Source organism: Ranitomeya imitator, chromosome 3, assembly GCF_032444005.1.
Source record: "Ranitomeya imitator isolate aRanImi1 chromosome 3, aRanImi1.pri, whole genome shotgun sequence".
Classification (NCBI taxonomy): domain Eukaryota; kingdom Metazoa; phylum Chordata; class Amphibia; order Anura; family Dendrobatidae; genus Ranitomeya; species Ranitomeya imitator.
Window position 1 is genome coordinate 677634190 of NC_091284.1, and position 26642 is coordinate 677660831.

General features: G+C 43.2%; 1 protein-coding gene across 1 annotated transcript in view; it reads left to right on the forward strand.

The window, feature by feature from the left end:
* LOC138670754 (inactive dipeptidyl peptidase 10-like) overlaps positions 1–26642 on the forward strand; it is a 265499-nt gene that overhangs the window by 231614 nt on the left and 7243 nt on the right. The window contains exons 18-19 of the mRNA XM_069758378.1: positions 19527–19626; positions 19919–19977. Coding sequence (XP_069614479.1) covers positions 19527–19626; positions 19919–19977 — 159 coding nt within the window. The remainder of the gene's footprint in view (positions 1–19526; positions 19627–19918; positions 19978–26642) is intronic.

The following is a 26642-nucleotide window of genomic DNA, read 5'->3' on the forward strand; positions in this document are numbered from 1 at the left end:
GGTCGTGTACTTTCTTAGGAACTGCCGCACGTGGGGCAGGCGCAGCTCCGTAACCTTCTGTCTAGGCCTCTGACAGGCTCCCACCCCTGTCAGGGACCAACTACCTGAGCTGAAGCTCAGTCAGCAACTGCCTACAGTGCCGGCAAAAAAAATCTTTACACTTGCGCAGCAAAAAAAAACTTTACATGTAAAATCCACATCATAATTTCACTTTTTAAAATTGTACACAATGGGGGAGAAAATAAAAAAACTGTCTAATATTAAAGCTGGCTTTGTTGCAAATATCAACCAATCAACGCTCAGTTTTCACTTCTCTGGTAAAGCGAAAGCTGCACTCTGTTTGTTATGTGCAGCTCAGCCAGTTTTGCTATTAGGCAAGCTTTTATTATCTCCCTCAGTTTTTTATTATCTCCCACAATGGGTCGAAAGAAGCTTAAAATGGAAGAGAAATCCCGTGCCTTGACTCTGCTCGAGAAGGGGGATTCGGTGATTACTGTAGCTAGAGATCTGGGAGTGTCAGGAGAAGCAATTTATCAACTGAAGCGGTTGGCGGCATCATTGCCTCCTGGGATGGTACCGCAGAGGAAGTCAGGCTCTGGCGTACCTAAGAAGACTTCACCAAGGACTGATAAGCTTCTGAAGCGTGAAGTGATGTCACATCCTTCTATAACTGCCGTTGAACTAAAAAACAAGTACCCTATGCTCCTCCAGAACATCGCAACTAGGACAATTCATCACCGCCTGCAGAAGGACCTGGGTCTACCAAGTTGTCATGCCGCAAAGAAGCCCCTGCTCACAGCAGCAATGAAGAAAAGGCTTGCCTTTTGTAAGAAATATCAAGATTGGACATCTGAAGAGTGGAAGAAAGTGATGTTTAGTAATGAGTAGGGTTGAGCGACCTTGACTTTTTTAGGGTCGAGCCGGGTGACTATCTCAAAAGTCGAGTCGAGTGAAATCGGCCGATTATGGCGAAAAGTAGAGGATCGACCGAAACACGAAACCCAATGCAAAGGCAATGGGATTTTTTTTTTTTCTCTCTCTCTCTCTCTCTCTCTCTCTCTCTCTCTCTCTCTCTCTCTCTCCCATGAAACCCGACTTTGCCAAAAGTCGGCGACTTTTGAAAATGAACGATCCGTTTCGCTCAACCCTAGTAATGAGTAGAGTTGAGCGACCTTGACCTTTTTAGAGTCGAGCCGGGTTTCGCGAAACCCGACTATCTCAAAAGTCGGGTCGAGTGAAATCGGCCGATTATGGCGAAAAGTCGGGATCGACCGAAACACGAAACCCAATGCAAGTCAATGGGGCAGCATAGTCGGCAGTGAGTGGGGGCCAGGAAAACACCTAGAGTGCCCATTTTAATGTCAAAACCATCCATTCTTCTTAATGAAGCTTGTCAAGCGTAATTTACCTTATAATAATTGGAAGGCATTTGAAATTGGGGGTCATTTGGCTAAAGTTGTGTGGGGTAGGGCTGGTTCAAGTAATTAGTGGGCCCAGGAAATCTGGACCACGTCACGGCAGTGGAGCAGGGAGAGGTAAGTATTTCAACTTTGCAAGTGCTGTGATCCTGAGCAAGCAGGGGGGGCCCACTTGTTGGCATTGGCACTGGCACAGGGCCCCTCAAAGTACAGCGGTGTGTTTGCACGGCGGGGGCGCCTCCCACCGGCAGCAACACTTTTGCGTACTATGAGAGGCCCTGTGCCAGTGACGTCGCCAACTAGTATTCCTCCCCCCACCTGATGAAGGAACCTGCACTTTCATCTGCACCTTCCTCTTTGTTCCCGTGTAAGGTGGTATGGTATGCGGGAAGAGCAACCTGACTTTCAGCAGGGTCACAATGTTGTTGTGTAGCATGCACGGGGAATGTTGCGTTATGGGTCAATGTACCAGCAGACTCATCTATCACTGGCTGGGCAATGGGCACGATGAAGTGGAAACACAGATATAGGCCCAAAGAATAAAGTGGGCTAAATGCAGTTCAAAATTGGTAACACAGGAATAACCAGGGGGCATTGCAGTGGAGGACAACTGGAATGAGAGGCTGACACAGAGAGTAGGGCCAAATCAGTAAGTAGTCGAAATGCAGTTCAAAATTGGCAACCGTAGTAAACAGGCGGCACAGCTTTGTTCAGTGGAGGAGAACAGCAAGGAGTGGCAGACACCGATAGTAGGCCCCAACCCAACTAGTAGGCCAAATGCAGTCTAACATTAACAACTACTTACACCGATAGTAGGCCCCAACCCAACTAGTAGGCCAAATGCAGTCTAACATTAACAACTACTTAACGAGAGCCTGAAAATGGAATTTCAGGACAGGAAACCAGGAGAACAGCAAGGAGTGGCAGACACCGATAGTAGGCCCCAAACCAACTAGTACGCCAAATGCAGTTGTTCCATTTAACCACAATTTAATGAGAGCCTGAAGATAGAAGCTCAGGAAAGGCAACCTAGGGAACACCTTGGAGTGTAACACACCATCTCTCTCCACCCCATACCCATTTTGTAGGCCTAATGCAGTGTACTTTTCTACAACTACTAAACGAGAGTCGGAAGACCGAAGCAATGGCAAGGAAACCTGGGGAACACCTTGGAGTGTAACACACCATCTCTCTCCACCCCATACCCAATTTGTAGGCCTAATGCAGTGTAGTTTCCAAGAACTACTAAACGAGAGCCGGAAGATCGAAGCTCAGGAAAGGCAACCTGGGGAACACCTTGGAGTGTAACACACCCTCTCTCTACACCCCATACCCAATTTGAAGGCCTAATGCAGCGTAGTTTCCAACAACTACTAAACGAGAGCCGGAAGATCGAAGCTCAGGAAAGGCAACCTGGGGAACACCTTGGAGTGTAACACACCCTCTCTCTACACCCCATACCCAATTTGAAGGCCTAATGCAGCGTAGTTTCCAACAACTACTAAACGAGAGCCGGAAGATCGAAGCTCAGGAAAGGCAACCTGGGGAACACCTTGGAGTGTAACACACCCTCTCTCTACACCCCATACCCAATTTGAAGGCCTAATGCAGTGTAGTTTCCAAGAACTACTAAACGAGAGCCGGAAGATCGAAGCTCAGGAAAGGCAACCTGGGGAACACCTTGGAGTGTAACACACCCTCTCTCTACACCCCATACCCAATTTGAAGGCCTAATGCAGCGTAGTTTCCAACAACTACTAAACGAGAGCCGGAAGATCGAAGCTCAGGAAAGGCAACCTGGGGAACACCTTGGAGTGTAACACACCCTCTCTCTACACCCCATACCCAATTTGAAGGCCTAATGCAGTGTAGTTTCCAAGAACTACTAAACGAGAGCCGGAAGATCGAAGCTCAGGAAAGACAACCTGGGGAACACCTTGAAGTGTAACACAACGTCTCTCTACACCACGGAAGGGCTGATTCTTAGGAAGGAAGGCTGTTGGAAATAAGCATTGCGTGTCCGAGGGTGATTATATTCTTATTAGGTATATACTCACCCTCGGACGCGCCCTGCTTCTTTATTTGGAATGAATGTTTATTTGCAATGTGGTGTTGACTTTCTCTATTATTTTGGTAATTAATGATTTTATTATTTTCATTGTTTTGCATCTTCTCGGCAATAATATAAAGAAGACGCGACAGGACAACACTCGGTGGATGCCATATCTGTGTTTTCAATTTAAAAAACCTTTCAGTTAAATACTTGCAGGATAAAGTAATTGTAGCTGGTGGCCATTTTTAGTACTGTACCAGATTTTAGTTGTGTGTTTGTTTTTAATGTTAAAATGTCTGCATTTGATATCTCACCAGTATTTTCTTTTTTATAAGCAAAATACTTTTTTTTTTATTTTATGATGTTGGTTCAAGGGGTACACGGGCAGCAGTAGACAGGTCAGTGGAGGCCTAGTGGAAGGAGGGACCGCAGACAGGCTTCAAAGCCCTAACATAATAAATTGGGCTGCCTGTAGGCAGTTTAAAATTGGTTCCAGGGGAACACGGGCAGCAGTAGACAGGTCAGTGGAGGCCTAGTGGAAGGAGGGACCGCAGACAGGCTTCGAAGCCCTAACATAATAAATTGGGCTGCCTGTAGGCAGTTTAAAATTGGTTCCAGGGGAACACGGGCAGCAGTAGACAGGTCAGTGGAGGCCTAGTGGAAGGAGGGACCGCAGACAGGCTTCGAAGCCCTAACATAATAAATTGGGCTGCCTGTAGGCAATTTAAAATTGGTTCCAGGGGAACACGGGCAGCAGTAGACAGGTAAGTGGAGGCCTAGTGGAAGGAGGGACCGCAGACAGGCTTCGAAGGCCTAACATAATAAAATGGGCTGGCTGTAGGCAATTTAAAATTGGTTCCAGGGGAACACGGGCAGCAGTAGACAGGTAAGTGGAGGCCTAGTGGAAGGAGGGACCGCAGACAGGCTTCGAAGGCCTAACATAATAAAATGGGCTGGCTGTAGGCAATTTACAATTGGTTCCATGGGAACACGGGCAGCAGTAGACAGGTCAGTGGAGGCCTAGTGGAAGGAGTGACGGCAGACAGGCATCAAAGGCCTAACATCATAACATTGGGCTGTTGGCAATTTAAAATTGGTTCCAGGGGTACACGGGCAACAGTGGTCTGGTCAGTGGAAGTCTAGTGGAAGGAGTGACGGCAGACAGGCATCAAAGGCCTAACATAATAACATTTGGCTGTTGGCAATTTAAAATTGGTTCCAGGGGTACACGGGCAACAGTGGTCTGGTCAGTGGAAGTCTAGTGGAAGGAGTGACGGCAGACAGGCTAAGAAGGCCTAACATAACAAAATTGGGCTGGCTGTAGGCAAGTTTAAATTGGTTCCAGGGGAACACGGCCAGCAGTGGCCTGGTCAGTGTAGTAGTTGTAGAAAGAACGGACCGCAGACAGGCTTCGAAGGCCTAACATAACAAAAATGTCAAAACAATGGTATTGTCAGTGCCAGGCATTGAAGGATGTCAGCGCATAGACTAAACATTGGTGAAGCTGTGAGAGATAATTTTGCTAGTGGTAGAGCACTGTTTGAGCTGGGGGGGGGAACTGTCTTGTGGCCGGCGGTACAGGCCCAGGGCCCCTCATATTACAATGGTGTGTCTGACGTTGGGTGCGCACCACCACCGCCAGAGACACTTTATTGTACTATGAGGGACCCAGTGGCAGTGCCGTCGACCAAAAGCGGGCACACCCACCTCTTCAGACAAACAGCACTCTCACGGGTGCTGGCGCAAAGTGGCGATACCACGGCCCCGTGTGGGGAGTTTGGCCATTTTGTTAGGAGTAAACATGTCGTATGCTGGACAATCAGGTGCAGAAAATTACGAGATTGGAAAAGTCATTCAGAAGAGTCCACAGGCAAGACCTTTTCATAGGAAAGTTAGGTGTCAGCCGGGCAAGGTGGGGCAAAAGATTTCGAAATCCAGTTGTGGTTCATTTTAATGAAGGTTAGATCATCTACATTTTTCAGTTAGTATTGAACCTGCAGCACTGAATACTCTTTCTGATAGGACACTAGCTGCCGGGCAAGCAAGCTCCTGCAATGCATATTCTGCCAATTCTGGCCAGGTGTCTAATTTGGATGCCCAGTAATCAAATGGGAATGACGGTTGAGGGAGAACGTCGATAAGGGATGAAAAATAGTTTGTAACCATACTGGACAAATGTTGTCTCCTGTCACTTTGAATTGATGCTGCAGTACCTGTCCTGTCTGCGGTCATAGCAAAATCACTCCACAACCTGGTCAGAAAACCCCTCTGGCCAACGCCACTTCTGATTTCTGCCCCTCTAACACCTCTGGTCTGCTGGTCCCTGGAGCTCGTGTGAGAACGATCACGGGCGCTGTGTGCAGGGAATGCCAGAAGCAAACGGTCAACAAGAGTTGATTGTTTTGTTGCTAATATTAGTTCCAAGTTCTCATGTGGCATAATATTTTGCAATTTGCCTTTATAGCGAGGATCAAGGAGGCAGGCCAACCAGTAATCGTCATCGTTCATCATTTTTGTAATGCGTGTGTCCCTTTTGAGGATACGCAAGGCATAATCCGCCATGTGGGCCAAAGTTCCAGTTGTCAAATCTGCGGTTGTGCTTGGTTGAGGGGCAGTTGCAGGCAAATCTACGTCACTTGTGTCCCTCAAAAAACCAGAACCCGCCCTTGCCACGCCACCAATTTCCAATGACCCCGGGAAAGCTTCCTCATTAAAAATATACTCATCCCCATCATCCTCCTCATCCTCCACCTCCTCTTCGCCCGCTACCTCGTCCTGTACACTGCCCTGACCAGACAATGGCTGACTGTCATCAAGGCTTTCCTCTTCCTCTGGTGCAGACGCCTGATCCTTTATGTGCGTCAAACTTTGCATCAGCAGACACATTAGGGGGATGCTCATGCTTATTATGGCGTTGTCTGCACTAACCAGCCGTGTGCATTCCTCAAAACACTGAAGGACTTGACACATGTCTTGAATCTTCAACCACTGCACACCTGACAACTCCATGTCTGCCATCCTACTGCCTGCCCGTGTATGTGTATCCTCCCACAAAAACATAACAGCCCGCCTCTGTTCGCACAGTCTCTGAAGCATGTGCAGTGTTGAGTTCCACCTTGTAACAACGTCTATGATTAGGCGATGCTGGGGAAGGTTCAAAGAACGCTGATAGGTCTGCATACGGCTGGAGTGTACAGGCGAACGGCGGATATGTGCGCAAAGTCCACGCACTTTGAGGAGCAGGTCGGATAACCCCGGATAACTTTTCAGGAAGCACTGCACCACCAGGTTTAAGGTGTGAGCCAGGCAAGGAATGTGTTTCAGTTGGGAAAGGGAGATGGCAGCCATGAAATTCCTTCCGTTATCACTCACTACCTTGCCTGCCTCAAGATCTACAGTGCCCAGCCACGACTGCGTTTCTTGCTGCAAGAACTGGGACAGAACTTCCGCGGTGTGTCTGTTGTCGCCCAAACACTTCATAGCCAATACAGCCTGCTGACGTTTGCCAGTAGCTGCCCCATAATGGGAGACCTGGTGTGCAACAGTGGCAGCTGCGGATGGAGTGGTTGTGCGACTGCGGTCTGTGGACGAGCTCTCGCTTCTGCAGGAGGACGAGGAGGAGGAGGAGGGGGTGCGAACGGCTACAGCCAACTGTTTCCTAGACCGTGGGCTAGGCAGAACTGTCCCAAACTTGCTGTCCCCTGTGGACCCTGAATCCACCACATTTACCCAGTGTGCCGTGATGGACACGTAACGTCCCTGGCCATGCCTACTGGTCCATGCATCTGTTGTCAGGTGCACCTTTGTGCTCACAGATTGCCTGAGTGCATGGACGATGCGCTCTTTAACATGCTGGTGGAGGGCTGGGATGGCTTTTCTGGAAAAAAAGTGTCGACTGGGTAGCTCGTAGCGTGGTACAGCGTAGTCCATCAGGTCTTTGAAAGCTTCGCTTTCAACTAACCGGTAGGGCATCATCTCTAACGAGATTAGTCTAGCTATGTGGGCGTTCAAACCCTGTGTACGCGGATGCGAGGCTAAGTACTTCCTTTTTCTAACCATAGTCTCATGTAGGGTGAGCTGGACTGGAGAGCTGGAGATCGTGGAACTAGCGGGGGTGCCGGTGGACATGGCAGACTGAGAGACGGTGGGAGATGGTATTGTTGCCGCCGGTGCCCTAGATGCAGTGTTTCCTACTACGAAACTGGAGATTCCCTGACCCTGACTGCTTTGGCCTGGCAAAGAAACCTGCACAGATACTGCAGGTGGTGCAGAAAATGGTGGCCCTACACTGCCGGAAGGGATGTTGCGTTGATGAGTAGCTTCATTGGCCGAGGGTGCTACAACCTTAAGGGACGTTTGGTAGTTAGTCCAAGCTTGCAAATGCATGGTGGTTAAATGTCTATGCATGCAACTTGTATTGAGACTTTTCAGATTCTGCCCTCTGCTTAAGGTAGTTGAACATTTTTGACAGATTACTTTGTGCTGATCAATTGGATGTTGTTTAAAAAAATGCCAGACTGCACTCTTTCTAGCATCGGATACCTTTTCAGGCATTGCAGACTGAGCTTTAACCGGATGGCCACGCTGTCCTCCAACAGGTTTTGACTTTGCCACGCGTTTTGGCCAAGATACGGGCCCGGCAGATGGAACCTGTTGCGATGTTGATGCCTGCTGCGGCCCCTCCTCCTCCTTCAGAACTGCTGCCGCCTGCACCCTGTTCCCCCAATGGCTGCCAATCGGGGTCAAGAACTGGGTCATCTATTACCTCTTCTTGTAGCTCGTGTGCAACTTCGTCTGTGTCACCGTGTCGGTCGGTGGTATAGCGTTCGTGATGGGGCAACATAGTCTCATCAGGGTCTGATTCTTGATCAGCACCCTGCGAGGGCAATGTTGTGGTCTGAGTCAAAGGACCAGCATAGTAGTCTGGCTGTGGCTGTGCATCAGTGCACTCCATGTCAGATTCAACTTGTAATGGGCATGGACTGTTAACTGCTTCACTTTCTAAGCCAGGGACGGTATGTGTAAAGAGCTCCATGGAGTAACCCGTTGTGTCGCCTGCTGCATTCTTCTCTGTTGTTGTTTTTGCTGAAGAGGACAAGGAAGCGACTTGTCCCTGACCGTGAACATCCACTAACGACGCGCTGCTTTTACTTTTACCAGTTTCACGAGAGGAGGCAAAAGAGCTAGAGGCTGAGTCAGCAAGATAAGCCAAAACTTGCTCTTGATGCTCCGGCTTTAAAAGCGGTTTTCCTACTCCCAGAAAAGGGAGGGTTCGAGGCCTTGTGTAGCCAGACGACGAACCTGGCTCCACAGCTCCAGACTTAGGTGCAATATTTTTTTTCCCACGACCACCTGATGCTCCACCACTACCACTACCCTCATTACCAGCTGACAATGAACGCCCCCGGCCACGACCTCTTCCACCAGACTTCCTCATTGTTTTAAAAACGTTACCAAACGAACGGTATTTGTTGCTGTCACACAACTTACACGGTGAGCTATAACTTCAGTATGATTTAGCTACCCCTTTACAGGTGGGTGAGACCACAACGAAAATCAGCCACAATGTTACACACTCTGTTGTTGTTGGCAACAAATGAGATGGCACACACGCAGGACTGTCACTGAAGCGCAAATGTAAATATTTATCTCCCACTGATTTGTGTTTGTTTTTTTTAAAAGGGAGACTTCAGAAAAAAAAAAAATTAAAAAAAAATTATTTTTTACAGAAGAATTTATAAAACAAATAAAATGAAGTGATTGTTTCAGGGAGAATTTAGGAAAAAAAAAAAAAAAAAAAGGCTTTGTAGGGCCCACTGAGTGAGAGAGGACGCACACAGGAGTCAGGAGTGGCACACAAGCCCAGAGGCCAATATTAATCTCCCACCGATTGATTTAGTTATTTTTTTTGGTAGATTTTGGAACCCAAATCAAGCAAAAAAATTAATAGGCTTTCTATGGCCCACAATTGGGGAGAGAGAGAGAGATGGCACACCCAGGAGTCAAGACTGGCACACAAGCAGAAGGGGCAATATGAATCTCCCACAGATTTTTTTTTTTTTTTTTTTTTTTTCAGGGAGACTTGAGAGAAAAAAAAATACAAAAAAAATGATTTTTTTCAGGAATAATTTAGAAACCAAAGAAAATAAAATGATTGTTTCAGGGAGAATTTAGAAAACAAATAAAACAAAAAATAGGCTTTCTAGGGCCCACTGAGTGACAGATGACGCACACAGGAGTCAGGAGTGGCAGACAAGCCCAGAGGCCAATATTAATCTCCCACTGATTGATTTAGTGATTATTTTTGGTAGATTTTGGAACCCAAATCAAGCAAAAAAATTAATAGGCTTTCTATGGCCCACAATTGGGGAGAGAGAGAGAGCTGGCACACCCAGGAGTCAAGACTGGCACACAAGCAGAAGGGGCAATATGAATCTCCCACAGATTTTTTTTTTTTTTTTTTTCAGGGAGACTTTAGAGAAAAAAAAATACAAAAAAAATGATTTTTTTCAGGAATAATTTAGAAACCAAAGAAAATAAAATGATTTTTTCAGGGAGAATTTAGAAAACAAATAAAACAAAAAATAGGCTTTCTAGGGCCCACTGAGTGACAGATGACGCTCACAGGAGTCAGGAGTGGCACACAAGCCCAGAGGCCAATATTAATCTCCCACTGATTGATTTAGTGATTTTTTTTGGTAGATTTTGGAACCCAAATCAAGCAAAAAAATTAATAGGCTTTCTATGGCCCACTATTTGTGAGAGAGATGGCACACTCAGGACTGGCACACAAGCCCAGAGGCCAATATTAATCTCCCATTTTTTTTTTTCCAGGGAAAATTTATAAACCCAATAAAAAAAATAATAATAAATAGGCTTTCTATGGCCCACTATCTGAGAGAGAGAGATGGCACGCTTAGGACTGGCACACAAGCCCAAAGGCCAATATTAATCTCCCACTGATTGATTGATTGATTTTTTCAGGTAGAATTATGAACCCAAATCAACCAAAAAAATAAATAGGCTTTCTATGGCCCACTATTTGTGAGAGAGATGGCACGCTCAGGACTGGCACACAAGCCCAGAGGCCAATATTAATCTCCCACTTTTTTTTTTTTCCAGGGAAAATTTATAAACCCAATAAAATAATAAAAAAATAGGCTTTCTATGGCCCACTATCTGAGAGAGAGAGAGATGGCACGCTTAGGACTGGCACACAAGCCCAAAGGCCAATATTAATCTCCCACTGATTGATTTATTGATTTTTTCAGGTAGAATTTAGAACCCAAATCAAGCAAAAAAATTAATAGGCTTTCTATGGCCCACTGAGTGAGAGATGGCACACACAGGAGTAAGGAGTGGCACACAAGCCCTGAGGCCAATATTTTTCTCCCACTGATTGATGTTGTGATTTTTTCTGGTAGATTTTGGAACCCAAATCAAGCAAAAAAATAAATAGGCTTTCTATGGCCCACTGAGTGAGAGATGACACAGACAGAGATGGCACTCTAGCAGAAATGTCAATCTTAATCTCCCACAAAAAAAAAAAAAGGAACTGTCCTTCAATTACTATCTCCCTGCAGTAATCTCAGCCAGGTATGGCAGGCAGCAATAAGGAGTGGACTGATGCACAAATTAAATAAAAAGTGTGGACAAACAAACAAGATAGCTGTGCAGAAAGGAAGGAACAAGAGGATTTGTGCTTTGAAAAAAGCAGTTGGTTTGCACAGCGGCGTACACACAGCAATGCAGCTATCAGGGAGCCTTCTAGGGCAGCCCAATGAGCTACAGCGCTGAGGAAAAAAAAAAAAAAGGAGCTACCACTGTCCCTGCACACCGAAGGTGGTGTTGGGCAGTGGAAATCGCTACAGCACAAGCGGTTTTGTGGTTAATGGACCCTGCCTAACGCTATCCCTGCTTCTGACGAAGCGGCAGCAACCTCTCCCTAAGCTCAGATCAGCAGCAGTAACATGGCGGTCGGCGGGAACTCCCCTTTATAGCCCCTGTGACGCCGCAGACAGCAAGCCAATCACTGCAATGCCCTTCTCTAAGATGGTGGGGACCAGGACCTATGTCATCACGCTGCCCACACTCTGCGTTTACCTTCATTGGCTGAGAAATGGCGCTTTTCGCGTCATTGAAACGCGACTTTGGCGCGAAAGTCGCGTACCGCATGGCCGACCACGCACAGGGGTCGGATCGGGTTTCATGAAACTCGACTTCGCCAAAAGTCGGCGACTTTTGAAAATGTTCGACCCGTTTCGCTCAACCCTAGTAATGAGAGCACTTTCAGGCTGGTAAGGGGAGGCTCAAAGGTGGTGCGTCGTCCGAGTACCATGTCACGGTATGACCCAAAATATACAGTTAAGACTGTTAAACACCCTGACAGTGTGATGGTGTGGAGTGCTGAATCCATGCCTAAACGACTGCAGATGGTGATATAATGTAAGGGTGACATGTCAAAATACTAATTGTAATAAAATATCCACAATAAAACACTTGAATCCACTTGAATATTAAGATTTTGTGGTTTTATTGAACTTGTAAAGATTTTTTTTGCCGGCACTGTAACTTCCATTCCAGGCCACCAGTTTTACCTAATTGTGAAGTGTGCCTTAATAAATAGGAGCATAGCTCCCCCTGGTGGACTGGAGTATGAAATGTGTTGTATGCTTGTGGTACCTGGTAAAGAGATCTCCTTTATTGCCTCCAAACGTAACATCACTCCCCCCTAGAGGAGAATGATATTACTGCAACGACCAGGACCCTGGGGCGCTGCACATACCCAGCTTATACTCGAGTCAATAAGCTTACCCAGTTTTCCGTGGCAAAAGTAGGTGCCTCGGCTTATACTTGGGTCGGCTTATACTCAATTATACTGTATGCCATAATTAAAGCTGCCAAAAAGGAAACAGAGAAGCACATTTCTAAGGAGAGTAAAACTAATCCCAAACTGTTCTTCAACTATATCAATCGTAAAAGAATCAAAAGTGAAAGTGTAGTCCCCTTTAAAAATTGTGAGGAAAGAATGGTTGTAGATGACGAGGAAAAAGCTAATATATTAAACACCTTCTTCTCCACGATATATTCACGGTAGAAAATAAAATGCTAGGTGAAATGCCGAGAGACAAAGAAAACCCTATATTAAGGGCCACCAATCTTACCCAAGAAGAGGTGTGAAACCGGCTAAATAAGATTAAAATAGATAAATCTCCGGGTCTGGATGGCATACACCCACGAGTACTAAGAGAGCTAAGTAATGTAATAGACAAACCATTATTTGTTATTTTTAGGGACTCTATAGCGACGGGGTCTGTTCCACAGGACTGGCGTATAGCAAATGTGGTACCAATATTCAAAAAAGGCTCTAAAAGTGAACCTGGAAATTATAGGCCAGTAAGTCTAACCTCTATTGTTGGTAAAAATATTTGAAGGGTTTCTGAGGGATGTTATTCTGGATTCTCTCATTGAGAATAACTGTTTAACTCCATATCAGCATGGGTTTATGAGGAATTGCTCCTGTCAAACCAATCTAATCAGTTTTTATGAAGAGGTAAGCAATAGACTGGACCAAGGTGAGTCATTGGATATGGTATATCTTGATTTTTCCAAAGCGTTTGATACCGTGCCACACAAGAGAATGCTGGGTCTGGGGGTTAATGTGTGTAAATGGGTAAGTAACTGGCTTAGGCTAGTTTCACATTTTGCATGAGCTGCGGAGGGCTGCGGACTTCCTCCGTGAAGCCCCACCCTTGGCCGCACCTCCGCCGCTAGCTCTGCCTAGTTCTGCATGCGGCCGGCATGCGGCCTGCGTACCTATCTTTAACATTAGGTACGCAGGTCGTGCGGCTATATGCGGATGCTTCCGCATGCGTCATTTGACGATGCGGAGAAAAAAAAATTGCTACAAGCTGCGTTCTACGCTGGTTGCCGCTTCGTCAAAATGACGCATGCGGAAGCATCCGCATACAGCTGCACGACCTGCGTACCTAATGTTAAAGATAGATACGCAGGCCGCATGCCGGCCGCATGCAGAAGTAAGCGGAACTAGTGGTGGAGGTGTGGCCGAGGGCGGGGCTTCACGGAGGAAGTCCGCAGCCCTCCGCATCTCATGCAAACGCTAATGTGAAACCAGCCTTAGTGATAGAAAGCAGAGGGTGGTTATAACTGGTATATTCTCTAACTGGGTCACTGTGAACAGTGGGGTACCACAGGCAGTGGCGTATCTAGGGGGGGCAGCCGGGGCATTTGCCCCGGGCGCAGCCGGCAGGGGGGCGCAGTCGGGCCGCCTAATTCGGCGGTCCGCAGTGTCTCCCCCGGCGGCTGGATTCTGCCATCCCCTGCACTGGGAGTCAGCTGTTCTCTGTGCCGACTGTCAAGCTGACAGCCGGCACAGAGAAGCTGCAGAGTGCCGGCTCCCAGTGTGTGCAGAGGGGGAGGGGAGCCCCTGCAGAGTGGCTGCGGCGGGCAGGGAGAAATCCCTGCAGCTCCACTGCCCAGCCGCACGATCTGTCTTCTTCCTGCTTCCTCTCACACAGACGCGCCGCTGGGTGACGTCATCATTCAGCGGCCGGCTGTGTCAGAGGAAGGCGATGGAGCTGCTGCGCAGAGTGTGAGGAAGGTGAGAGGAGAGTGTGTATGTGTGTATGTGTGTGAATGTGTGTGTGAATGTATGTGTGTGTGTAAATGTGTATGTGTGTGTGTGTGTGAATGTGTGTGTGAATGTGTGTGTGAATGTGTATGTGTGTGAGTGTGTGTATGTGAGTGTGTGCGTATGTGTGTGTCTCAGTATTGTGTGTGTGTGTGTGTGTGTGTATCGCGCTGCAGGGGAATGTGCAGAGAAGTGAATGGTGTGTGTGGGGGGGGGGGAAGGAGAGGGCAATGATGGGGCTGACGGGGGCATATGCCCTTGGAGGGGGGGGGCCGCCAAAGTGAATTCTTGCCCCGGGTGCCAGAAACGCTAGATACACCTCTGACCACAGGGGTCAGTGTTGGGACCTATTCTCTTCAACATATTTATTAACGATCTGGTAGAAGGTTTACACAGTAAAATATCAATATTTGCAGATGATACAAAACTATGTAAAGCAGTCAATACAAGAGAAGATAGTATTCTGCTACAGATGGATCTGGATAAGTTGGAAACTTGGGCTGAGAGGTGGCAGATGAGGTTTAGCAATGAGAAATGTAAGGTTATACACATGGGAAGAGGGAATCAATATCACCATTACACACTGAACGGGAAACCACTGGGTAAATCTGACAGGGAGAAGGACTTGGGGATCCTAGTTAATGATAAACTTACCTGGAGCAGCCAGTGCCAGGCAGCAGCTGCCAAGGCAAACAGGATCATGGGGTGCATTAAAAGAGGTCTGGATACACATGATGAGAGGATTGTACTGCCTCTGTATAAATCCCTGGTTAGACTGCACATGGAGTACTGTGTACAGTTTTGGGCACCGGTGCTCAGGAAGGATATAACGGAACTAACTAGAGAGAGTACAAAGGAGGGCAACAAATTAATAAAGGGGATGGGGGAACTAAAATACCCAGAGAGATTAGCAAAATTAGGATTATTTAGTCTAGAAAAAAGATGACTGAGGGGCGATCTAATGACCATGTATAAGTATATAAGGGGACAATACAGATATCACTCTGAGGATTTATTCTGACGGAAAATAGGCTGAACTGGATGGACAAATGTCTTTTTTCGGCATTGCTAACTATGTTACTATGTTTTTTACCAGTAGCACCACTCCTGATATTGGTATACCTACTGCTTGTCCGTCTAGCTTCCACATAATAGTTTTATTGTATTGCAGCCAAGTTGTTGTTAGATCAATATCCATTGATTACTCCCCCTCCGGTTATATAACATGTCTTTGTTCTCTGCTGACTTTGCTTTGACTACTCAATTACATCATTTACAGTGTAGAAGCCGCAAAATCAACAATACATGTCTTTTTTCCCTCTTTGAATTAAGGGAAATTAAAGCTGCTTAATACAACATGGCATTTATCTGGATTATAAATCACATTCTTTCCGTGTGGATGATAGCAGTGAAGGCTTGTGCCCTATTTACAGTGCAATCACTGCATGTCTGTATGTGGCCATTGCAGAGCACTGTTACTGTGATATAGACCTGTCATAACCATAAGAGGAGCTTTTATAAAGGCGTTTGCCAAAAAATTGTGGTGTCACATTTATTTTGCACACAAAAAGTTGAGACTTTTGTATATTTTAGGGTTCGCTCACATTTGTGTATAAATCGGACGAGTGCAATCCGATCAAAAATCGGATTCCACTTGGACCAATATTATTCAATGAGGCAGTGCAGATCTGAGTATTTTTTGCTCAGATGTATTCGGCATTAGAAAAAAAATTGCATGCCATACGGACCATCAGTATAGCATGAGATTTTTATGGATACATTACAATTCTTTAGCATAGGAAACTGTAAATGATTCTTTAAAAGATTAATAGCTGCTGAGTAAAAAAACAGATATATGGACAGCGCACTGAGTGACAACAAAAACGTTCTACTTTTCTGGATGAGAATGGGACTGATTTTTTTATACGCTAATGTGAGCAATCCTTTAAAAAAGAGAGTGTAAAAGTAGGCATGGTAAGGTTTGCAAAAAAAGATTTTTATGACAAATTTATAAATTGCTACTTTTTAAAAAATTGCACCTCTCACTGCAATAAAGGGATGGTGTTAAAAGTGGAAAAACTGCTCTAGACAGAAGTGATCTTTCTAAGGGCATGTGCACACGTAAGAATTTCTTGCAAAAAATTCCTGACGAAAACCAGACATTTTCTGCAAGAAATCCGCATGCGTTTTTTTCGCTTTTTTTTTTGCATTTTTTCCCAATGCATTAAATAGCGGGAAAAATGCGAAAAAATCTGCCAAATTAATGAACATGCTGTGTTTTTTACCGCGATGCATTTTTTTCGTGGAAAAAAAACGCATCATGTGCACAAAAATTGCGGAATGCATTCTAATTGATGGGATGCATATGTATGCTTTTTTTTTAATGCGTTTTTATAGCGAAAAAAACGCAACGTGTACACACAGCCTAAAGATGCCCCAACACTTTGATAAATTTGGATCAAATAACGGTAACGCAGCTGCAAGCAAAAGTGATTTGAGAAATTCTCCTTATTATAAATTTCTCTCAATATTTCAAGTATTAAGAGCTTATTGGTTTACATATTGCATATTACATGTAAATGGGATATTACCATCTCAAAAAAATGTATGGCACATTCATAGTGTTTGATCATTTATACTCAGGGATCACATAAATGTCCGATCAATGCAAATCTCACACGTGGCACACACATCTCTCTCAAGAATGGGGGACGTTCTTGTCACCAGCAAAAAACTGACTTTTCGGATGGCTACTTCTAATAAGGGGCTCTAGAGTTCAAGTCCTTTTGCTCTCTGAAGAGGCAATGGCAAATATAGCCATACACGATTGGTCATTAATTCCTTGTGGTGCGAGACAAAACCCCGTTATCGAGTTCGGTACAAGTACCAGAGGTGGCATCATCATCTATCCTATCCATATGCCATGTCCAAGATGGGAATACCGCATCAAAGAGATAATTTCATCTGCTAAAATGATGACAACTGAATGGAGCAGTGAAGGAGCTGCATCACTAAAGTTTTGTTGACATCAGTTTATGGCCTATGTTTAATATACCTCAAGATGTATATGCTGAACAGATGCCTCTCCAGGGGCCACATTGTAAAATCCACCATTATCCAGATTTTTTCCATGTAGAAAAAAGAAAAAAAAAATCTATGCATGCACTGTGTACATACAGCATTTTTCTGTTAGACTAGCATTGGATGCTTGATCCATCGCTTATATGGCTGTCTCTATGTACCATTACTCACACAAAGAGATTTCATCAGATAGCTTGACTCGACTGCAGAAGGCATGTATGAAGATTACAGAGGAAGATATATTTTGAATGAAATTATTGTAGTTATACAATTAGAGAACAGCTGCAGTGAGTAAAAAATACTATTTTGAACCAGATCTGGAAGGCATGTGCTTCCCAAGATGACTGCCACATTTTTTTCATTTTTGTGCTTTTTGTTTCTTCCCCTTTTACCAATAACCAAAACTTTTATATTTTTACAATGTCATAGCCTTATGAGGTTTTTTTTTTTGCAGAATGAGTTGTAATACTAAATAAAACAATTCAGTCTACCATAGAATTGAGTGAAAAAAAAGAAAAAAAACCCTAATATGGCAAAATGGTGAAAAGACACAATTGCACCACTCTTTTTTTAGGCTTTGTTTTTACAGCATTCATTGTGCAGTAAAAAGAGCCTGATGAAATGATTCTCCAGGTCACTATGATTAGAGAGATACAAAACTATTTTTTTTTATTATTGTAGTGTTTAAAAAAAATCAGAACCTTGTAAAAAATATATTTTTGTTTGTGCTTCTACTTTTTGAGACCTACAACTTTTTTTTATTCTAACGAGCGGTGTGGGAGCTTGTTTTAAGAATGGTCGTGCATTTCAGTTTAAATGCACCTTAGAGGAGTTTTCCCACAAACAAAAGTTCAATTCATTCTCTAGATCTTGTAATAAAAGTAAGGTGCACAATTGGATGTGATTAAAAAAAATGGCCCTGTGCCAAGATAAACATATAAATTTGCCCCTGCCATGTGCTGTGTAATGTCTGTGTCTGATTGTGCAGGAGCATGGTCTGATCATACACAGCTCCTGGACAGGAGAGGACACAAAAGAGAATACAGACATTACAGCCGGGGATCACAGACGATTCTTTTTGTGAGGTAAAACATTTTTTAAGCATTGTTTTACCTCAAGGAAAGAAACTGATGTGGTCCCCATGCTTTCCCACTGCCTGTGTACTCTGCCAAGGTGCTGTGGTATGATCAGACCATTAAAGAGTATAGTTCCATTTAATTCAATAAATATAAGAATGGGCATGTAGATTATAAGCTAAAACTTATCAAACGTTGAGTCAAAAGTAAAGGCAATCAGTCAGTAGAATCACCCCTTCTAAACCATCTATATTGGCATGTAGGTCATAGGAAGCTGAATAAAATGATGTTTTGATATTGGTGATCCAATTTCTTATTCCAGAGACACCCATGTTTTTCTCATGTAAACGAGCTGTTCAGGACTATGGGCCGGACACTGTTCTGCTTGAGAATCTGACCCCGGAGATTATTATAAATAAAAGGGGGCAATACCAGTGCGAGACATGTATCTAACACACAACAGTAGAACTGAACTTTGTCTCTTAACAAACAGGTTAACAGCTGCAGCTTTCACAGCTCTGCTGTATTTCAACAAAATTGTAACACTGTCTTCCTGTGAGATGAAGCTTGAGAGGAACCTGCAGATGTGTCAGTAAGGGTACGCTCACATTAGCATATAAAAAAAAAAAATCAGTCCCATTCTCATCCAGGAGAGCAGGACAATTTTTTCTCACTTGTCATCCATGTGCAGTCCGTATAAAATCTTTTTTTTTTTTATTCAGCATCTATTAATCTTTTACAGGACCATTTACAGTTTGTTTCCTATGGTACAGAATTGTAATGTATGCATAAAAATCGGATGGCGTACTCATGGTCCATATGGCATGTGATTTTTTTTTTTTCCTTTCACCGATAAAAAATTGGATTGCACTTGTCCGATTTATACGCTAATGTGAACGAGCCCTTATAGTCACACACAGTTCTTCAGTGAGATGAGGAGAGCAGGGAGCGGCCACCACACATCACACTGGTAACTCCTCCTTTCAGTTAGAACAATCTCTGGAGGCAGATTCTCATGCAGACCAGATGCCGACTCATAGATTTGAACAGCTCATTTACATTTAAGAAAAACGTGGATTTCTCTGGAATAATACATCTGATCGCAGATATCAAGGTATCATTTTATTCAGCTTCCTATGACCTACATGCCCATATAGACATGCCCATATAGGAAGGACAATCCTACTGACAGATTCCCTATTAAAATACAAAAAGCAAATATAATTGACAAATCTTTCTTTTTTTAGGCCTATGGTGGGTTTTTAGCTCTCAAGCTGCTCTCCCTGCCTGAAGAGCTGTTTGCTTGTGGTGTAACAGTTGCTCCTATCACAAGTTTCCACCTACACTGTAAGTATCTATTGAAAGGGTGCTGAATCCTCTGTCCCCTGATGCGATCTAACAGAAAATCCACTGCCAAAGATGTGTGGCAGTGGCTCTCTCAGATCGAACACAGTCATTCGGCACAACAATCACTCGTGTATGGAAGAGTCGGGGAGATAGTTGTCAGCTGTATGATCGGCCAAACCTTCACTCAGCTGACAGCCATTTAATGGGCTCTGTCCTTTTGGGTTAATTAAAAAATCTGATCCAAATTTATATAATGAAATGTATGATCTAGTTATCTTATTTTCATGAGCAGCGGCAGTACTTGCAGAGCGTTACCTGGGGATGCCATCACAGGAAGGTTCCGTTTACACGGTATGTTTTTTTTTTTACTATGAAGACCATATATGTATAAAATGAAATATGTGTTTTTGATATGTCAGTTTCAACATGGTGCTTAATAAGTAGCATGATGCTCGCAGTGTTTATTTCAGAAGAAAGATTTATTATAGCATGCAGGTATCCATGATCCTACCTCTTCTTGTATTTGCCTCGCTAGGTGGCCTCTGTATTAAATAACATCCAGAGGCTACGAGGCCAGCGATTTCTTCTGGTCCATGGCACTGCAGATGGTGAGACACCCTCCATGGAATGAACAGGTGCATGTTGTTCGACTTCATTTGAAATGCATTATAACACATAGCATGAGTTTCTTGTAGAACAGGAATGCACATACATTGGGGGCTACCTATTATCTGGTACAGAAACCCATCAGCACTTGGTATTACACAACCCAGTGATAATATATTGAAGCATCCATTGATTTCTGGCTGGCTGCTATGGGTTACTTCACACTTTCAGTAGATAACCCTTCTGATATGCATGATGGCTAAAGACTGTGAGAAACACTAATAAAATGCTTTCAAGCTGAAAAACAAACGAGCATCCTATTGTGTAAAGAATGCATGTGCTTTACAGTCCGACAAACAAGAAGCACTGGAAACCAATGGTAGATCACCAGCAACATGCCAGGCTGAACTGACAAATTAGGCAGGCATTTAAAAAAAGCTGCATCCACACTGAATGACTATTGTGAAAGAGCACGAATGAGCAAAATGCCCGTTCATTGGGTGAAAAATCTTTGTGCAGCGCAAAAGATCATTATTCTCTGTGGTGTATCGACTCACACCGGCCAGAATGTGACAACCTCTGCCCATTGAACAATTGGCTACAGATCACTCAGTGTTCATTCATTACTGCAATCTGCCTGTGTAAACAGGCTATTAAATGACTGCTGATCGGTAATTGTTTACTGACCGGCGATGACTTACTGCCGCCACTCAGACCCTTATAGTTTCACCTAATAGCCTTAAGCGTCCTACCTGAGAGATCACAATGGCAGGATAATGTTTGACAAAAACATTCATTTGTGTATAAACTCCAAACTATACAATCGGAGACATTGATCAACCCATAGCTTAAGTAGGCGGTTTAAAAAATTATTCCTAAAAAAAAAAAAATCTAATTATCCTCTATCAATAGGATGGGGAAAAGTTCGTTCTTTGCTTTGTGTCTGACCATTAGAACTCCCAGTTTTCAAGATTGAGGCTGTGGACCTTCGAGAACCGAGCTCTGCAGCCCCCTCTTGAATGGAGCATAAGTATGCATGCTTGACCTCAGCGCCATTTATTTTCTATGGGAGTGCCAGTGGAGGCAGAGCTCTGTGCTAAGCTTTATCAGGTAGTCCGTATTATCAATGGATAGAGTGGAATCTGAGAATGTTCACCTTTACTCCATTGAGAACCACGTTCTCAGGGTTTCAACGCCTGAATCTCAGCAAATTAGCACCTGTCCCATGGATAAGGTATAGCTGAGTTTTTTGGAAGTAACCCTTTCATATTCCTGTAGACCAATGCTAGAATACTGACCAAATTCTTTCCATGCAAAACAATAAAATGCATCAGGATTTATATTAGTAGAATCTATTGCACAGAATATGATGTATAATGTGCATATGCCATGTGTTATCTTGGAATGAGGGTTAAAGTAGGAAAAAAACCTCGAAAGAACTTTTTCAAGCTCTATACTAGAAAGAGTTGCGTATTCTAATACCCATTTTACTGCAGAGGGAAAATTGGTTTCTTAGCCTGTGCTGCCTCTAGGCAAGGGTCTGCCCATTCTATTGTTAAGAGACTGGATTACTAAATAATTCATTTTTTTCCCATTATGTTTCATTTCACTTAAAGCGTTTTTGAAGAGACTGAGGAGAACTGTGATAAAAGAGGCCACGTTTCGAGTCAATACACACTTAGACCTTTCAGAAACTTATATTAGATGTTGTTAGGTAGTTCTCCGACCAACAGTTAACAGTAGTGCTCCTCCTCCATAACAATGCATGTTCTATTGAGCCAAACATTGGGTTAAATGTCTCCACAATAAATGTAACTATATATTATATTTCCAGTTCCTTTATATGTAGCCCACCAGCTTCGATTAAACGGGTCCGAAGCTAACCCAACACAACAGTAGCGTATTTCCCTTCAGAAGACTTAGGGTACGGTTTAGAACAGGAGAACGAACTAATATTAAATATTATATTCCATAAAAATTAGGCAGTGCTTTATCAAAAATATTTTATAAAGATGTTACAAATGAGACAATTGCAAATATGTACACGGGTAATTATAACATAAAGGGAATAAAGGAGAAAAGATAACACTCACATGTTCAAAGCATGGCAGGCACCCAGGCTAGGGCAGTTTTCCATACGTCCCAGCTCATGGGATGTGCTCAGCTCTTCCAGGAAAATAGGACAAGAAGGAAGCTGGGGATGTGTGCATTAGGTGCACAGATCTTTTTTCTAATAACAGACATAAAAATGTAATCATGAAATCACTACTTACCTGTATGACTTGCTAATCCCATATATCTGAATGATTGATAGTGATGGCGCTACTCAACTTGGCTGCAGAAGTTAATAATGTGATGTAGATGATAAGTCTGTGAGGAATACAAACTGTTTGCATAGAAAAGATACTGCATTATGACGTTTTCTAATAATGCTTGAATATGACCTGCAATGCATTCTGCTCTAATACTGCATGTCTACTCTCGTCATTGAGCCAGTCATTTCAGAATGTCTCCTGATGAAACGTAAATCATGTTGAAAATGTGAGTTCCAATTTCAAGGTGCTATTTGGATACTATACCTTAGCTGCTACACTTAGGCAGAGATCACTGGGACTGGATCCAGTCACATCTGCCAGAAAGTTATGAATTGACATTTAGTTGTAAACTACGGTATATGTCACTAAGCTATATGATGAAGTCTTTTAGCAATCCACTAATTTCTGAATTTGGGATACTGACAATACGCAATTTACATGAAAATGTTTGTAGTGACTACCTGAACCCAAATCAGAATGTGCTGCTTTAAGGTAACAGTTTATAATGAGAAGATGCCAACTAGAGTAGAATTATTCATACACATATACTGTGCTTCATTGATTTAAACTGTTTAGACATTTTAGTTCTCCTTATAAAATGTGTTCTGCGTGTTGGTCATTAACTGTCTGCTTCCTTTTGTATTGGTTTCTTTTCTTCATTTAAAAGCCAATGTGCACTTCCAACATACAGCTGAACTCCTAAGCCGTCTGCTCCTGGCTGGATCCAATGTCACTAGCAGGGTATGTCTGCACTCCTAGGCTAGCTGAAAGCAACATAAAACACAGCAATGAGGGGGAAAACCAAAATTGCATAAATCTATTTTTATCATCTGCAAATACCCAAGACTAATGCAAGCACTGATGATACTGTATATGATCCATAATTACTAATCTGATATAGACTTGGAACCAGGAGATGTGTGTGTGTGTGTGTGTGTGTGTGTATATATATATATTTAAGTATGTATGTATACGCATATACATGTATATTGTAAGAAAGCAGCTGTACAGGTCCTAGATGGGAGGTTTGTGTTACCAAGGTGGTTAACCTTGCTTATGAGTCCCAGAAAGAAGTCTCCAGCAGCAATAGGTTGCTACGAAGATTTTTTTTAATGGGACTGGATATTTGGGTCCGGGTTTTAGGAGCAGCCAAAAGAGCTGGGTGGGACTGGCTGCTCCCATATCTCCAGTCTGGGATTTGAATGGTCTATTTTAAGGCATCCGAGCTGCCTCAGTGCAGGCTGGGTATGGAGGTGAGACTAGTGAGTAACCAGCAAATGTCAGCAGACTAAGCTTGAAGCAGGATCTGAACTGATGTATTGTGAAGACTCTGAGATTGTTTTGCGTTCAGTGTGGAAAAGGACTGCGTTTATTCTGTTATTTTCATTTATGCAGGAGAAAGGCTGTTTATTTAATTTAAAGACTAAAAGTTTGATGCTCACTAAACTTTCCCTGTTTAACAAATAAAAACTCCTGCCTGTGTGGACCCCCACTAGCTACCAAAGAGCACGAATCCCCACAACGTGTGTGTGTGTGTGTGTGTGTGTGTGTGTCAGTGTCATTTTAGGTAGGTGAGGAAAGAATGCTGAAATGTTAATAGTTAATTTTTATTTTATAGAAATATTAATATTTCATTTTTCTCGGTTAACAAAATGCCAAGTGAATAAGCATAAGAGAAATCTATATCAAATCAATATTTGGTGTGATTACACTTTGCCTTCAAAACATCTTCAAGTCTTCTATGCACATTTTGGAGAACTGACCATAGATCTTTTGTGAATGTTGGCTTGTGAAAATTCTGTCTCAGGAGATCAGGGTTTAGTGGGGACTGTATAATCACTTTCAGGGCTCCTTGTTCTTATTTATATTGAATGTAGTTCTTAATTACATTGGCTGTAGGTTTTGGTGTCATTGTCCTACTGCAAAATAATATTGGTACAAATCAGATTGGGGCCTCCCTGATGGTGCTGCATGATGGATAAGTATCTGCCTGTATTTCTCAGGATTGGAACACCATTAATCCTGACCAAATCTCCAACTCTATTTTCTGAAATTCAGCCCCAAACATGCAAGAATCCTCCATCAAGCTTTAGTTTTACCTGTACTGATTACTGTACCACTCTCCAGCCCATTTGTGAACAAACTGCCTTCTGTTACAACAAAATTTTTCTCATTTTGATTAATCAGTCCAGAGCACCTCCTGCCATTTTTCTGAACTTTCTTATGTTTTCATGCATAGTTGACCTTGTTTTGATGTCAAAGAGATTGCTTTCTTCCATGAAGACTACTTCTGGCCAAACTTCCACGAAACAATGGATCACACTGGTTACCACCATTTTTGAGCTGATGGCACTGCTGGATATCCTCCAACTTTGAAGGGAAGTAAGCATGATGTGTATTTTGCCTGCTGAACTAATTTTCTTTTGTCAACCACCGTGTCCACAGTCCTCAATCAATGTTGCCCATTTCTTGGTCTCCTCAATGCTAAGAAATACAGGCAGATACTTATCCATCATGCAATATAATCAAGGAGGCATGTAACTGGCTTCAAATTTATTCTGCCGCTTGACAACAACCCCAATGTCATTAAGAACTAACTTCAGCATAAAAAAGACATAGAGTCCTGGAAGTGATGATCTGGCCCCAACATAGCACTGATCTCAACATGATCAAGTCTGGCTGGGACTACATGAAGAGACAGAAGGATTTGTGCAAGCCTACATCCACAGATCTATGATTAGTTACCAAGATGTTTGGAACAACCTTCCTGATGAATTTCTACAAAAATTTTGTGAAAGTGTATCTAGTAGTGATGAGCGAGTGTCCACGTTGCTCGGGTTTTTCCGAGCACGCTCGGGTGGTCTCCGAGTATTTATGACTGCTCGGAGATTACGTTTTCATCACCGCAGCTGAATGATTTACAGCTCCTAGACAGCTTGATTACATGTGGGGATTACCTAGCAACCAGGCAACCCCCACATGTACTCAGCCTGGCTAGTAGCTGTAAATCATTCAGCTGCCGTGATGAAAACTAAATCTCCGAACACTAACAAATACTCTGAGGTCACCTGAGCGTGCTTGGGAAAAGCCGAGCAACGAGTACACTCGCTTATCACTCGTATCTAGAATTGATTCTTTTGATGCGGTTTTGAAGGCAAATGGTGGTCATACCAAATATTGATTTGATTTAGACTTTGTTCATTCACTCTGCTTTTTGTTAATTGCTAAAAATAAATTATTTATTTACACACTTTTATTTTTGAAAATGTTCTTCCTTCATAGCGAGTTTTCCACACACATGCACTATTTCCCCATAGTTTGTAAGCTTGCGAGCAGGGCCCTCACTCCTCCTGGTATCTGTTTTGAACTGTATTTCTGTTATGCTGTAATGTCTATTGTCTGTACAAGTCCCCTCTATAATTTGTAAAGCGCTGCGGAATATGTTGGCGCTATATAAATAAAAATTATTATTATTATTATGTATGCTCATCTGTGTATAAACATATATATATACAGTGAAGGAAATAATTATTTGATCCCTTTCTGATTTTGTAAGTTTGCCCACTGACAAAGACATGAACAGTCTATAGTTTTAGGCTGTGTGCACACGTTGCGGTTTTTTCGCTTTTTTTTTGCGTTTTTTCCGATAAAAACGCTATAAAACCGCAAAGAAAAATGCATTCAATAAGCATCCCATCATTTAGAATGAATTCCGCATGTTTTGTGCACATGATGCGTTTTTTTCCACGAAAACGCATCGCGGTAAAAAACGCAGCATGTTCATTAATTTTCCGTTTTTTTTTTGCGGATTTCCCACTACAAAATGCATTGGGAAGTGTCCGGAAAAAAACACGGCAAAAACGCGTCAAAACCGCAGCAAAAACGTGTCAAAACCGCAGCAAAAACGCGTGCGTTTTTTTTTTTCGGATTTCTTGCAGAAAATGTCCGGTTTTTCTCAGGAACTTTCTGCGAGAAATCCTGAACGTGTGCACATAGCTTAGAGGGTAGGTTAATTTTAACATTGAGAGATAGAATATCAAAATTAAAATCTAGTAAATCACGTTGTATAAATTACATAATCAGTCAGCAGTCTTC